At 51.6% G+C, this 15,199-nt stretch overlaps 1 protein-coding gene across 1 annotated transcript in view; it reads left to right on the forward strand.

Annotated features, from left to right (window-relative positions):
* camta1a (calmodulin binding transcription activator 1a) overlaps nt 1-15,199 on the forward strand; it is a 485,501-nt gene that overhangs the window by 411,866 nt on the left and 58,436 nt on the right. Inside the window, exon 6 of the mRNA XM_056275500.1 lies at nt 11,538-11,691. Coding sequence (XP_056131475.1) covers nt 11,538-11,691 — 154 coding nt within the window. The remainder of the gene's footprint in view (nt 1-11,537; nt 11,692-15,199) is intronic.

A 15,199-nucleotide genomic window follows, 5' to 3' on the forward strand; every position in this document is an offset into this window, starting at 1 on the left:
ACGCTAACCGACACACACAAAACACGCCTCCACACAACCATACTCACAATACGTATACACACGTACGCTAACCGACACACACAAACACACCTCCACACAACCATACTCACAATACTGATACACATGTACGCTAACCGACACACACAAACACACCTCCACACAGCCATACTCACACGCTGTTTATAATTTAATGTACGTGTACACAAAAAGGAAACACACACACAAACACACTCGCACACACACACAAACAGTACAAACATACACAAAGTGCACACACAAACACACCCACACGCAAAGTACACACACACAGACACACACACACACACACACACAAACTAAGTACACACACATACACACACAGACTCACACACACAAACACGCACACACACACACACACACACACACAAACTAAGTACACACGCACACACACACACACAGACTCACACACAGACTCACACACACACACACAGACTCACACACACACACACACAAACTAAGTACACGCACACACACACACACACACACAGACTCACACACAGACTCACACACACACACACACACACACAGACTCACACACACACACACACACAGACTCACACAGCCCTCCTCCCCCCGTCTGTGAGCCTTGATGCTGAATGTTTGTGACAAAACAATTGACTGCTCGGCTTTCATGATATTGTGCATTGAAATGGATATCCCTGTAGCCCGCAAGTTCAATCCCCTCCTGGAGGACTGCAGTTAGACTCTCCCCCGTCTCGTTCCTCCTCCTCTTCCTCCTCCTCAGAAGTGGAGCGGAGGGGGGCTTCCCCCAGACCCAGCCTCCGTCTGCTCTCCCCTCCGCTTTGAAGCCCTGCTCCCTCCGTGTGAGTTATTTTATCAGGGAGGGAACAAGGTCTCCCCCCTCCTCCCCCCTCCTCCCCCCCCCACTCCTCAGCTCATCCACGTCCCATGAAGCATCCCCTCTTAATTAAGATCCTTTCATGTTAATGGTGTTGTTATCTCTCCTGTACGCCGCTGGTGAAAACGAGGCCCGCTGAAGCACGCCGCCGAGCAGAGCCGTCGCCGCTTCTCCCCCTCTGGCTCTCCCCCTTTCTCCCTCTCCCGTTCCCTATCGCCTTGCTGATCTCTATCTCGCTCTATCTCTTTCTCTGTCCGTCTGTCTCACCTCCACCTCCCCCCCCCCCCGCTCTTTCTTAATGAGCTGCTGTACTTTGCAGATCTGCTTGGGTGGTGGCACCGCGGTGGCCTCGGGGCGGTGCAGGCCAGGGCTGGGGGGTTTTGTTGCTGGCCAGGGCTGGGGGGGTTTGTTGCAGGTGAGGGCTGGGGGGGTTTTGTGGCAGGTGAGGGCTGGGGGGGTTTTGTGGCAGGTGAGGGCTGGGGGGGGTTTGTGGGAGGTGAGGGCTGGGGGGGGGTTTTGTGGCAGGTGAGGGCTGGGGGGGGGTTTGTGGCAGGTGAGGGCTGGGGGGGGGGTTTGTGGCAGGTGAGGGCTGGGGGGGGGTTTGTGGCAGGTGAGGGCTGGGGGGGGGTTTGTGGGAGGTGAGGGCTGGGGGGGGGGTTTGTGGCAGGTGAGGGCTGGGGGGGGTTTGTGGCAGGTGAGGGCTGGGGGGGTTGTGGCAGGTGAGGGCTGGGGGGGGTTTGTGGCAGGTGAGGGCTGGGGGGGGTTTGTGGGAGGTGAGGGCTGGGGGGGGTTTGTGGCAGGTGAGGGCTGGGGGGGGTTTGTGGCAGGTGAGGGCTGGGGGGGGTTTGTGGCAGGTGAGGGCTGGGGGGGTTTGTGGCAGGTGAGGGCTGGGGGGGGTTTGTGGCAGGTGAGGGCTGGGGGGGGTTTGTGGCAGGTGAGGGCTGGGGGGGGTTTGTGGCAGGTGAGGGCTGGGGGGGGGTTTGTGGGAGGTGAGGGCTGGGGGGGGTTTGTGGCAGGTGAGGGCTGGGGGGGGGTTTGTGGCAGGCCAGGGCTGGGGGGGGGTTTGTGGCAGGTGAGGGCTGGGGGGGGTTTGTGGGGGTGAGGGCTGGGGGGGGGGTTTGTGGGAGGGTTCACCGGGACTCTCACAGGACCACGGTGGACATGTTAACGTGACGGGTCCGTCGCCCCGGCGTCGCTCTCGCTGTCTTGCTGCAGCCTCAGGCTCGACATGCGCAGGCCCCGCCTCACGGCCCAGAAGGTCACGCTACAGCACCATTACTCTCTCTCTCTCTTCCTCTCTTGCTCTCTGTCCCCCTCTCTTGCTCTCTGTCCCCCTCTCTTGCTCTCTGTCCCTCTCTCTCTCTCTCTGCCTGTGTCCTTCTCTCTCTCACTCTCTCTCTCTCGTGTACTCTCTGTCCCTCTGTTCCTCCCCCTCTCTCTTGCTCTCTTTCTTTCTCTCTTTTGTTCTCTCACTCTCTGTCTCTCTGTCTATGTCTCTGTCTCTCTCTCTCTGTCCCTCTCTCTTTTGCTGTCTCTCTGTCCCTCTCTGTCCCCCTCTCTGTCCCCCTCTCTGTCCCTCTATGTCCCTCTCTCTCTCCCTCTGTCCCCCTCTCTGTCCCTCTCTGTCCCTCTCTCTCTCCCTCTGTCCCCCTCTCTGTCCCTCTCTGTCCCTCTCTCTCTCCCTCTGTCCCCCTCTCTGTCCCCCTCTCTGTCCCTCTCTGTCCCTCTCTCTCTCCCTCTGTCCCCCTCTCTGTCTAACATGGTGGAGGACTTCAGGGCTAGGTAGCCAGTCACTCAGAGTACTGGCTGCTTCTGTGTGCGTGGGTGCCAGAGAAACCTGTTGCCAGGCTACAACATCACCTTTATCCGCTTGGTAGCAATGGCGATTTCTTTCGCCACAGACATGTGCACATGGTTTGTGTGTGTGTTTGTGTGTATGTGTGTGTGTGTTTGCCTCACTGCGTGTCTGTTTCATGCTCCTTTGTGTGCAAGTGTGAGTTTTTGTTTGGGTGAACGCACACTTTCGTGCATGTGTTGTGTGGGTGGGCTCGTGGGCGGGCATGTGCGTGTGGTTTATGTTCATGTGTGCGCATCTGGCAAATGGAGGAGGCAAGAAGGCGCTCCGCCACACACTCAGCAGGCCCACTACCCCTGTGGCTGACTCCCCAAGACTCCTCTAGTAATTAGCTCAACGTCTATCCATCTGTTGTAGGGAGGCGCAGTGAACATTAACACAACGCGGCAGCATCAAAACCTTGGCTGACGACATGCTACGTTATTTGACTAGTATAGAGTCAGTTCACCCAGAGGCCCCAACACGCATGTTGATGCAGCATCCAACACGCATGTTGATGCAGCATCCAACACGAATGTTGATGTTGTATCCAACACGCATGTTGATGCAGCATCCAACACGCATGTTGATGCAGCATCCAACACGCATGTTGATGCAGCATCCAACACGCATGTTGATGCTGTAGCCATCACGCATGTTGATGTTGTATCCAACACGCATGTTGATGCAGCATCCAACACGCATGTTGATGCTGTAGCCATCACGCATGTTGATGTTGTATCCAACACGCATGTTGATGCAGCATCCAACACGCATGTTGATGCAGCATCCACCATGCATGTTGATGCTGTAGCCAAAACGCATGTTGATGTTGTATCCAACACGCATGTTGATGCAGCATTCAACATGCATGTTGGTGCATGCAAGAGCCCACACACATGTTGATGCAGCATCCAACATGCATTTTGATGCATGCAGCATCCAGCATGCATGTTGATGCAGCATCCAACACGCATGGTGATGCTGCATCCAACACACATGTTGATGATGCATCCAGCATTCACGTTGATGCAGCATCCAACATGCATGTTGATACATGCATGCAGCCAACACACATGTTGATGCATCATCCAACACACATGTTGATGCATGCAGCACCCAACATGCATGTTGATGCAGCATCCAACACACATGTTGATGCAGCATCCAACACGCATGTTGATGCAGCATCCAACATGCATGTTGATGCACCATCCAACATGCATGTTGATGCAGCATCCAATACGCAAGAACACACCAATTTACTTTCACGATACACTAGTCAGTCGATATTCACATCGTATTCAGAGTTACACAAGTATAAATGTGCACGTGAACACACACACACACACACACACACACACACACACACACACACACACACACACACACACACATATGCACTTGCTCCCACACAAACACGCACAGGCTCCTGCAGCCGTATCCCAGCATCCCGCACCGCTGCAGAAGCGAGGCTGGAAAGCAGCCGTGAAGCCCACAAGGGAAACAAGTGGGGGCACACAAAAAAAACAACCCAAAGACTACATTACACAATTAATCAATACGTTAATGAGATCTCATTTTCTCCAGAAAGTAGTATCCAGGCTAAAAAGTTCTCCCCTCAGCCCTTTTTCGTTATTTATTTATTTCCACCCCTCTGCTCCCGGAGAACCGGGCCCTGATATTGCACGGTGGAAAAAGAAAACAGCCAGCAGGAAATTAAATTAAATTACCATCCTGATAGATTTATGTGACGCTTTACATTTTCATTGTGTTGTTTCGCTCTGGAGTGGAGGCAGGCAGGCAGACCCGCGTGGGAGAAACTGCTAAATGTGTTACAAAGGAGAGAGGTAGAGAGGCAGACAGGGAGGCAGGCAGGGAGGCAGGGAGACAAATACAGCAGGTAGAGAGACGTCGCACTCCCTCCCTCGGCCCTCTCTCAGATTGACAGCTGATGGGAGATTCATGACGGTGAAGCGCGGCTTCACCGACTACTGGTGTTTGGATGAGCTATGGGCGACACGGTGGCACAGTGGTTAGCGCAGTCGCCTCACGGCAAGAAAGTCCTGGGTTTGAGCCCCGGGGTTGTCCAACCTTGGGGGTTGTCCCGAGTCATCCTTTGGCGGCTTGTCCAGAGTGTCCCCCCACCTGCCACCCAATGACTGCTGGGATAGGCTCCAGCATCCCCGCGACCCTGAGAGCAGGATAAGCGCTTTGGATAGTGGATGAGCTGGGAGGCTGCCCTTTGTGTGTTTATGAGTGCACGCTTGCATGTGTGGTTTTGTGTGTTGGGCGTGTGGGGGGGGGGGCAACAGCTGGGTGTCTCAGTGTTTAAAGGAGGGGAACGTATGCAGCAGCCCCCATGTATCTGTGTGAGTGTGTTTACCTGTGTCACAGTATATGAAGTTCATTTTAAGTTAACCTTTTAACAGGGCCGTCCGGGGGGCGTGGAGGCCTATTCCGTCGCCTAGCAACACGGGGATCAGCAGTTTGAATCCTCCGTGTTACCTCGGGCTCGGTCGGGCATCCCTACAGACACAATTGGTCGTGTCTGCAGGTGGGAAGCCGGATGTGGGTATGTGTCCTGGTGAAACTCCTCGCTGTCAGGTGAAACGAAGCGGCTGGTGACTCCACATGTACTGGAGGAGGCATATGGTGGTCTCCCAGACAGCAAGGAATCTTTGGCCCAAATACGGCCCACATCTGCAGCTATCTTATGGCCCACATTTGGCCTTGAATGACGGCGTTGACTCAGGGTGAGTGTAGCTGCCTCAACTCAGCCGCACTTGGGCCACATCCGGCCCACATAGTATGTGCTGTAACCCACGTCGAGCCCAGCTCATTACATTTGGGCCACATCTGGCCCACATAGTACGTGCTGTAACCCAAGTCGAGCCCAGCTCATTACATTTGGGCCACATCTGGCCCACATAGTATGTGCTGTAACCCACGTCGAGCCCAGTTCATTACATTTGGGCCACATCTGGCCCACATAGTACGTGCTGTAACCCAAGTCGAGCCCAGTTCATTACATTTGGGCCACATCTGGCCCACATAGTACGTGCTGTAACCCACGTCGAGCCCAGTTCATTACATGTGGGCCACATCCGGTCCACATAGTACGTGTTGTAACCCAAGTCGAGCCCAGTTCATTACATTTGGGCCACATCTGGCCCACATAGTACGTGCTGTAACCCACATCGAGCCCAGCTCATTACATTTGGGCCACATCTGGCCCACATAGTACGTGTTGTAACCCAAGTCGAGCCCAGTTCATTACATTTGGGCCACATCCGGCCCACATAGTATGTGCTGTAACCCACGTCGAGCCCAGTTCATTACATTTGGGCCACGTCTGGCCCACATAGTACGTGCTGTAACCCAAGTCGAGCCCAGTTCATTACATTTGGGCCACATCTGGCCCACATAGTACGTGTTGTAACCCACGTCGAGCCCAGTTCATTACATTTGGGCCACGTCTGGCCCACATAGTACGTGCTGTAACCCAAGTCGAGCCCAGCTCATTACATTTGGGCCACATCTGGCCCACATAGTACGTGCTGTAACCCAAGTCGAGCCCAGTTCGTTACATTTGGGCCACATCTGGCCCACATAGTACGTGCTGTAACCCACGTCGAGCCCAGCTCATTACATTTGGGCCACATCCGGCCCACATAGTACGTGCTGTAACCCACGTCGAGCCCAGTTCATTACATTTGGGCCACATCTGGCCCACATAGTACGTGCTGTAACCCACGTCGAGCCCAGTTCATTACATTTGGGCCACATCCGGCCCACATAGTACGTGCTGTAACCCACGTCGAGCCCAGTTCATTACATTTGGGCCACATCCGGCCCACATAGTACGTGCTGTAACCCACGTCGAGCCCAGCTCATTACATTTGGGCCACATCCGGCCCACATAGTACGTGCTGTAACCCACGTCGAGCCCAGTTCATTACATTTGGGCCACGTCTGGCCCACATAGTACGTGCTGTAACCCAAGTCGAGCCCAGTTCATTACATTTGGGCCACATCTGGCCCACATAGTACGTGTTGTAACCCACGTCGAGCCCAGTTCATTACATTTGGGCCACGTCTGGCCCACACAACACTTGCCAGTAACTGAGCCATAAGTACCAAAAGTGCCCCGGATTAGGCCCAAATGTGCCTGCTACCTGGGAGCTGCAGCCCTCCCCGGATCAGCAGAGGGGGGTGGAGCAGCGACCGGGACAGCTTGGACGAGTGGGGTAGATGGCCGGATACGATTGGGGAGAAAAACGGGAGAACCCCCCGCCCCCAAAAAAAGTTAACCTTTTAACACTGTGTGGTTTTGTGTGTGTGTGTGTGCGTGTGTGTTACTCCTGCAACTATATATCTGCACATCCATTTACATGTTTACATTCACTGGTGAATGAAGCTGTTCTGAAGCCCCCCCCCTCCCCCCATCTTCGCCTGTCATTTCAGTCCAGTAAAGAATGGAGGGCATCTCTCAGCTACTGCCACAGCTGGTGATGCCATCTGTGTGTGTGTGTGTGTGTGTGTGTGTGTGTGTGTGTTGGGGGGGGGGGTGGCATCACACACTTGCCTGCCCTGTCGCCATCCAAAAAAACAAGGGGGGGGGGCGCATCCAGTCCAATGACAGAGAACAGGGGCCAACTGTGAGATAACACACCTCAATGTCCACTTCCTGCTCCAGTACTGGCATGGGGGAGGGGGGGTTGTTGGGGGTGGGGTACTGGGGGGATTAGGGCATCTGTTCTCCTAAAGTCAGTTTACATAAGACCAAGTAACTGTCCAGCTCTCTTGCCGTGTGTGTCAGAGTAAGCAGCCCATCCAGATGGATCGGAGGTGGCTGTCCCTGCATGGTGGACGTTGGGCATTTGACCGCTTGTCCATATCCAGGTAGACCAGCAGTGTGTCCCCCCACCCCGATCCTGTGTGATGATGATGACGGATACGTATGAGGGGGTAGGTGTGTGTGTGTGTGGGGGGGGGGGTCCCCAGTTTAGTGGAACACGCTGAGAAGGAGCACAGCCCCAGCAGCACCTTGATTTATTTGCCACTTAGTACTGATGAAGCTTCAAGCTGCAGTCAACGCACATGTTGCTGCAGCATTTTCCTCTATCGAGGTTTGTTCGTTTGTCGATTCTGGTCTCTAGGTGTGTGTGTGTGTGTGTGTGTGTGTTTGGGCACTCCCACCCAGGCGTGTTCATGTGGGTGCAAGTATAATCACACGTATGCTTGCACAAGGTGTGCGCATGCGCGTGCGTGCGTGTTCGACCATCCATCTGATCACAATTTTGCCTCCACATGTACCCGTTAGTGTGTGTGTGTGTTTAAAATCGATGCCGTCTCTTGGGAGTGGTTGCACAAGCATGTGTTTACGGGTGGCTACTGTATGGAAATGTATGTATTAAGTGTGTGTGCGTGTGTGTGTGCGTGAGTAAGCGGCTGTCACGTGTTTATAATGAATGGGAAGCGATAAGGAGCAGAGTGGGAACATTGCTGCTGTGCTCTCTAATCAAAGCTATTCATGATTACACAAGTGAATTGATGTTATTCACACCGGCGCAACTTTCTTTTAAACACCACCTATTATTCATCAGCTGTCAATTTAGGGAGTTTGCCAAGGTAACTCGTAACAATTTGCAGGCGGCAAACTGTGGCGTTTTCTGACTTGGTGAATCCAGGCTGAGTTAATTGAGGGCATCAACTCACCACGTGGGAGCAGTTGACAGAATGCCGTAAGTGTGTTTCGCGAGCGCGCGCGCGCACCCGGAAACGAGAACAAATGCTGCACGCTGACACGCAAGTGCACACACGTTGACAGACGCCAAGATTCGGCGTCACGTCGCCAGAAACGCTGCCCAACTTCCTTGTTCATATGAATTCTAGTCCCTCGTGTTGTGCCTCCTTTTTCATTCTCGTTTTTATTTTTGTTCATTTGCGCGAGAGCTCTCGCGCGCTGCTCCCACTCTCGCAGCGTCGTGCCACGCTTCTCTCTGACCAGCCGCGGCGCTGCGCTCTCTGCCGCTTGTCCTCTACGCCAGTGGTTCTCCACCTTTTTGGGGTGCTGGACCCCCTGCGTATTTTTGATCTACCCTGAGGACCCCTCCACCTGATCTTGGGGGAGGGGGGTTGCAATTTGATGGAAACAGTAGAAACTGCATTTTAAATTGCATTATAGCATTTATTCACTCTTTGGGGCAAAACTAAGAGCTTTCAGTTGTAACTTAGATATAGTTAACACAACAGAATTCTTATGCAGTAACTTTCAGATATATGTAACAAAACAGAATATGTATTCAGTAACTTTCAGATATATGTAACAACACAGAATATGTATTCAGTAACTTTCAGATATATGTAACAAAACAGAATATGTATTCAGTAACTTTCAGATATATGTAACAAAACAGAATATGTATTCAGTAGCTTTCAGATATATGTAACAAAACAGAATATGTATTCAGTAACTTTCAGATATATGTAACAAAACAGAATATGTATTCAGTAACTTTCAGATAAATGTAACAAAACAGAATATGTGTTCAGTAACTTTCAGATATATGTAACAACACAGAATATGTATTCAGTAACTTTCAGATATATGTAACAACAGAATTCTTATGCAGTAACTTTCAGATATATGTAACGAAACAGAATATGTATTCAGTAACTTTCAGATATATGTAACGAAACAGAATATGTATTCAGTAACTTTCAGATATATGTAACAAAACAGAATATGTATTCAGTAGCTTTCAGATATATGTAACAAAACAGAATATGTATTCAGTAGCTTTAAGATAAATGTAACAACAGAATTTTTATGCAGTAACTTTTAACAATGCAAACGGGAGCGAGATCTCTTATTAAAATACAATAAATTACACTTGTGAAACAGATGTAATTAGAGAAAAAAGTCCTGTTACCCTTTATAGTTTAGGTAGATAAAGGTCTCGGTCACATTTGAGTAAAATAATCCTATTTCTATAAATGTCATAGGATCTTTTTTTTAAAGATATTTTATTTTCACGGACCCCTTGCAATTACACCACGGACCACTAGGGGTCCGCGGACCCCCGGTTGAGAAACACTGCTCTACGCGCTACCGGCTCCGCTCCACTCCACTCCACTCGACTCGACTCGCCCTTTTTTCGTCTTCCATTACTGGAAAGTTCCGGCGTTTTGGGAACTGTTAGCACTTCTTTGGTACCACCTTTGTCGAGGTTAAAAAAAAACTGGAGCGGGTACCAGAATCAGTGCAGACCTCTGATTGGTCAGAGAAATGCGTCACTGCATCCTTTTGCGTCTCTGCGTCATCAATGCGCGCATGACATATCACCCGGCATTTTTAAATATGGAAGCGGTCGCAGCGGAGTTATCTTAAAAGTACATTTTGAAATTGAAAATAACGGAGGGCCGAAAATCCAGCAACGCCGAGGGGGTACTGTACGGTCACGGGAAGCGACACAGAAGCGAGTCGAGCCGAGCCGGTACCATGTAGTGCAAAAAGGGGCTGCTGAGCCACAGCTTCTGCGTATCACTACTGCGCTTCGCCACTGTCAACAAAAATCTCCGTCTCTAGCCTAGCATTAGCGCGGGAAGGCGGGCGGGCTGGAGCTCCCCCTAGTGGTGGGTGAAGCTCCCCCAGTTGTGGCAGGTGACTGTGTAAACCTCTTAGACTCAACAGTATGCCTTTCCTAACGTACCACTACTGCTATCACTTTCGGCTGCTCCCGTTAGGGGGCGCCACGGTGGATCATCCGTTTCCCTCTCTTCCTGTCTTCTGCATCTTCCTCTGTCATACCAGCCACCTTCACGTCCTGCCTTTATCTTAGCAGCGCTGTGCGGAATGTACATTTTTAATAATAAAGCGGGTAAACACGCCAGTCCAAATCTGCAATACGCGCCTTACGCGCAGAACAATAACGTCATACTGCAGCGACCGGGGGCTCCTTAAAGGTAGAGGCTAGTTCCCATCGATGCAGAGAACGGTCAACTGAGCATGCGCAAGTACTCGTTGCCTCCGTTGTTTGGGTAGGTTAGGGTTAGGGCGGGGTTAGGGTTAAAGTTAGCTAATCAGACGCAGACTAGAGGTGGGTCTTCCTAGAATCCCAGCGCCTGGATGCTACGCGGGGCGTGTGGAGGCGCGGCAGAGGCATTTCGCGCATGCTCAGTTGACCGTTCTCTACTCCATTTCCGTTCTCTGCGTCGATGGGAGCTAGCTTCTACCGTGCCGGTAAACACAGAACAATGACGTCATACTGTAGCGACGGGGGCGCCGGTAAACACTGAACAATGACGTCATACTGTAGCGACCGGGGCGCCTTAAACGCGGAACAATGACGTCATACTGCAGCGACCGGGTGCGCCGGTAAACGCGGAACAATGACGTCATACTGTAGCGACCGGGGGCGCCGGTAAACACGAAACAAACAATGACGTCATACTGTAGCGACCGGGGCTAAACACGGAACAATGACGTCATACTGTAGCGACCGGGGGCGCCTTAAACACGGAACAATGACGTCATACTGTAGCGACCAGGTGCGCCGGTAAACGCAGAACAATGACGTCATACTGTAGCGACCGGGGCGCCGGTAAACACGGAACAATGACGTCATACTGTAGCGACCGGGGGCGCCTTAAACGCGGAACAATGACGTCATACTGTAGCGACCTCTTCCCGCGCGCCTGTAGCCCGGAGTGTTTTGGGGGGGGGGTTTGTTTTGGGTCATGTTCCTCCTCTTTGCTGACGCCAACCTCCCCTGACCCGCTGTTTCCCTCCCGCCGCAGAACCCTGACATCGTGCTCGTCCACTACTTGAACGTCCCGGCCATCGAGGACTGCGGGAAGCCATGCGGTCCAATCCTGTGCTCCATCAACACAGACAAGAAGGAGTGGGCCAAGTGGACGAAGGAGGAGCTGATTGGTCAGCTGAAGCCCATGTGTGAGTACCAGATGACTTAAAATCACACGCCTGCACTTATTTATACATGTATTTATTTATTGCTTTATCCATTTAAACACAGGCCAGACTCGTTGCCTGCTCGTATAAGCGGTCGCTGTCTCCCCTCTAAAAGGCCTTAATAGCTCCTGCATGTCCACATGCGTTGGGAGACCGGTGGTAGCGGCTGGCAGGGCCTTCAGAAGATTTAATGCTCGGGCCTATTAGCAGATAGCGGGTACTCTTAGTGCACTCAGCGCTTCGGCCAGAGAGCATCCTCGGTCGCCGCGTGTCCCCACATCGGCGGGTGAGTTCCTCCTCTTCCCGGAGCCATCCGCTGGTTTGGGGGTCACAGGTCATCTCTTCCCCTAGACCGCTGGCACCGTGCTGGCCAGTCTTGAGAGTGCCGCTCCTCTCCAGCCCGGGAAGAGAGGCGAGGCCGAGCGAGGGAGCTAGCTGGTTATTGATTCATGCTAGTGCGTGGGAGGAATAGTCTGACTCACCAGAAATCCTTCACACCTCCCCTCTCTCTCTGTCTCTCTCTCTCCCCGCCCGCCCGCCCCCACCCCTTCCCTACCCCGCCCCAGTTCGGTAGATAGAGCCCTGGTATTATCAGCTTCACTAACGGTGGGAGAGACATGCTGCGTGTTTTTTACGAGTCCCTGGACCTGCCCATAGATTGAGGCGATGTTTTGGAAAATGTCAGGTTTTGTCGGATGGCAATTACAGCCATACGGGGGGACCTGGCAGGACTCTGGAAATCTTTGAGCAAGTTATTCAGGTGTCTTTAATGGCTAGACTTTGGCTGCGTTGCGTCTGGCAGAAGCCAAGCTGTGACTGATGTCGCAGCAGCCGATTATCGTTGATGTGGCCAGGTAAAGACGGGCGTATCAGCACCTTTAAGAGCACACACACACACACACACACACACACACGCGCGCGCACACACACATCCACACACACACTCTGCATACTGATGAGACAGCTGGGCCTCAGCCATCATCACACCGGCTGGATTGTTATCACTTCACTGCACGGTTGGCTATCAGCTTTAGGACATACTTTAACATAAAGTTATACCTCGGGACAGTCACGGTGCAACAGCACACCATTGTGTTCATTACATCAGTGTCAGTGTAAAACCCAACACCATTTGCAATAATGCGTGAAGTCATTAACTTTGGGAGTTGTTGGGACAAAGAGGTTGAGAGCGAGATGCCTTCTAGCTGCTGGTCTACATAAGGGGGCAACATAAAGAGCAATAAAGCCCTCATCTCTCTCTCTCTCTCCCCCTCCTCTCATCCATTCTTCTCTCCCCCACAGCAGTCAGAATGTCAACACAGCCGTAATGATGGAGCAACATTGCCATCTAGTGGCGTGTTGATGGAAAAGTCTTTCCCTTGACACCGGGTGTGAGAGATTAAGCGTATACTGTATTATCCATGCATTATTCAACATTAAATTATACATCAGGCATTTAGTTACGGTATATCCTCCCCAGAGTGACCCATATCTTACACAGGCAACTTCCATTCATCAGCGCATGTGTGTTTGCATTGTGTGGGAGGGCTTTACGATGTGTGCAGTGTTAGTCTGTTTTCATGCATACACAAAGCTTTCCCCAAGCCCTCAGATAGATTGCCCAGAGAGCAGCTAGATGAGCCGGCATCTCGACACACCTGCGCAAAGCCTCACAAAACGTGTTTTCCAGGACAATATGCAGGAAAACAGTGCCACGCTTGACGCGCATATTAACAGTATTTTTTTTTTAAATTTGCTTGCATGAATTCACAGTTTAATGTCAAATAGCTCTCTTCTTCCTCAGCAGTGTGTCAGCTTTATTGAACATAATTGCCCTCATCTCTCTTGCGCTTGCCCTCTTAGTTTCTCTACAGTATTTTACTGTGCAAACCGTTTGACGCCTCTAATGATACCAAAAAGAAAAAAACCAAAGGAAGAATGTGGATTTCATGGATCAGTTCATCTTATCTTAGCTGTCTGCCTTTGACAAAAACAAGCACACTCATGTGCGCACTTTGACCCATCGTACTCCAACTCACACACACAAATACACACGCCAATCCAAATTTAAACCCCGTGACACATGGCACTGTCTGACCTGGTCCTTCTTTAATGCCCTGGGGTTGATGGAAGACAGAGAGGAGAAGGGAGGTTTAAGAGTGGCTTGGCTGCTCAGTCACGCTATGATCTGGCCGCTTGATTCACTCTTTTGCTCTTAATGCCATAAACACGCAGCAGAGTATCCCCAGCCATGCCCCGAGCCGGCTGACAGATCTGACAAATAATCAGACGGACAGAAGGCTGGTCTCCAGGCGAGACAGACAGACAGCACCAGGGAAGAAAAGAAACAGGGCAGCACTTGAGAGGGCTGGCCCCATTGTACTGTACTGTACCATAATGTCCCATATAGCATTCAGTGGTGCAGGGAAAAGAGGATGCTATATGTGTCCGAACCCTACAGAGAGTCCGCCTTCGTCATTGTAGGCCCGCATGATGCCACTCAAGACAAGATGCAGTCATGACGGTGATGATGTGACCGGGTCGATGGGCGCCACCCCTGCCGGTGCTGGCGCTGTCGGGATCGGACCCAGCGGCTCTGCCCCTGTCATGTCTGCTTTGGTACATAACCACCAGTGAGCAGAGGAGACAGGCAGACACGGTGGTAACTGTATGTCAACAACCCGCAGCCTCTGGGGGGTGACGCCCGGCCACATTAGGCCCTGAAGAGGGCTGTGGGAAATCTGGCATGAGAGATTGGGGCCGGAGGAGAGACAGGATTGTTTGGACACAGAGGGATGGGGATACATGGTGGATGTAAGCTATTGCGTTATGCTGTCACTCTCGCTCCATCATCCTCGCTCTGAGTCAGAGCGGCAGAAGGGATGCGCTCCCCCGCTATGCAGACACCCCGCTAGCTTTGTCACGGAAGAGGATCCGTGGTAGGGACGGCTGACATGCCCATTGGCCCAACCATCCCTTTGTTAGTAATGCCGGCATCATCTTATCTGAACTGTTTGTACTGTTGCATACATTACAAACTGTCAGGGGCTGTATGGTAACCCAGATTGTTGTGTAAGTGACCCCCAGTCATTTGTCTGCCCTGGCTGTCTCTCCTCACAATGATGGAAAGAGTTTTTGTTAAATTTGACCACCAAAAAATTCACTTTCTTCAGAAATGATGCCAGAAGTGAGATAAAGCAATGATAGTACAAAAGTTAGACTTCATCATGAGTGACAAAGATCCAAATGAAACACGTATTGTGTGTCTGTTGTCTTCATCAGTATGTCCTCGTTGAAGAAATACTAAGTGTTTCGAGGCCACGGTGTTAGCTTGATAAAAACTGCTCTGCTGACACCTGCTGGTGACCGCATGTAATGCATCAGGAAATCTTAAATGCTTTGGAGCGAGCATCGAATCAGATTCATCCAATTATCTTTCACAGCCTGTTTTTTTTCTTTTCTTGGTGTTCTTAACTGGCTCTGTCTTTTA

The sequence above is a fragment of the Lampris incognitus genome, chromosome 2, assembly GCF_029633865.1.
Source record: "Lampris incognitus isolate fLamInc1 chromosome 2, fLamInc1.hap2, whole genome shotgun sequence".
In the NCBI taxonomy this organism is placed as follows: domain Eukaryota; kingdom Metazoa; phylum Chordata; class Actinopteri; order Lampriformes; family Lampridae; genus Lampris; species Lampris incognitus.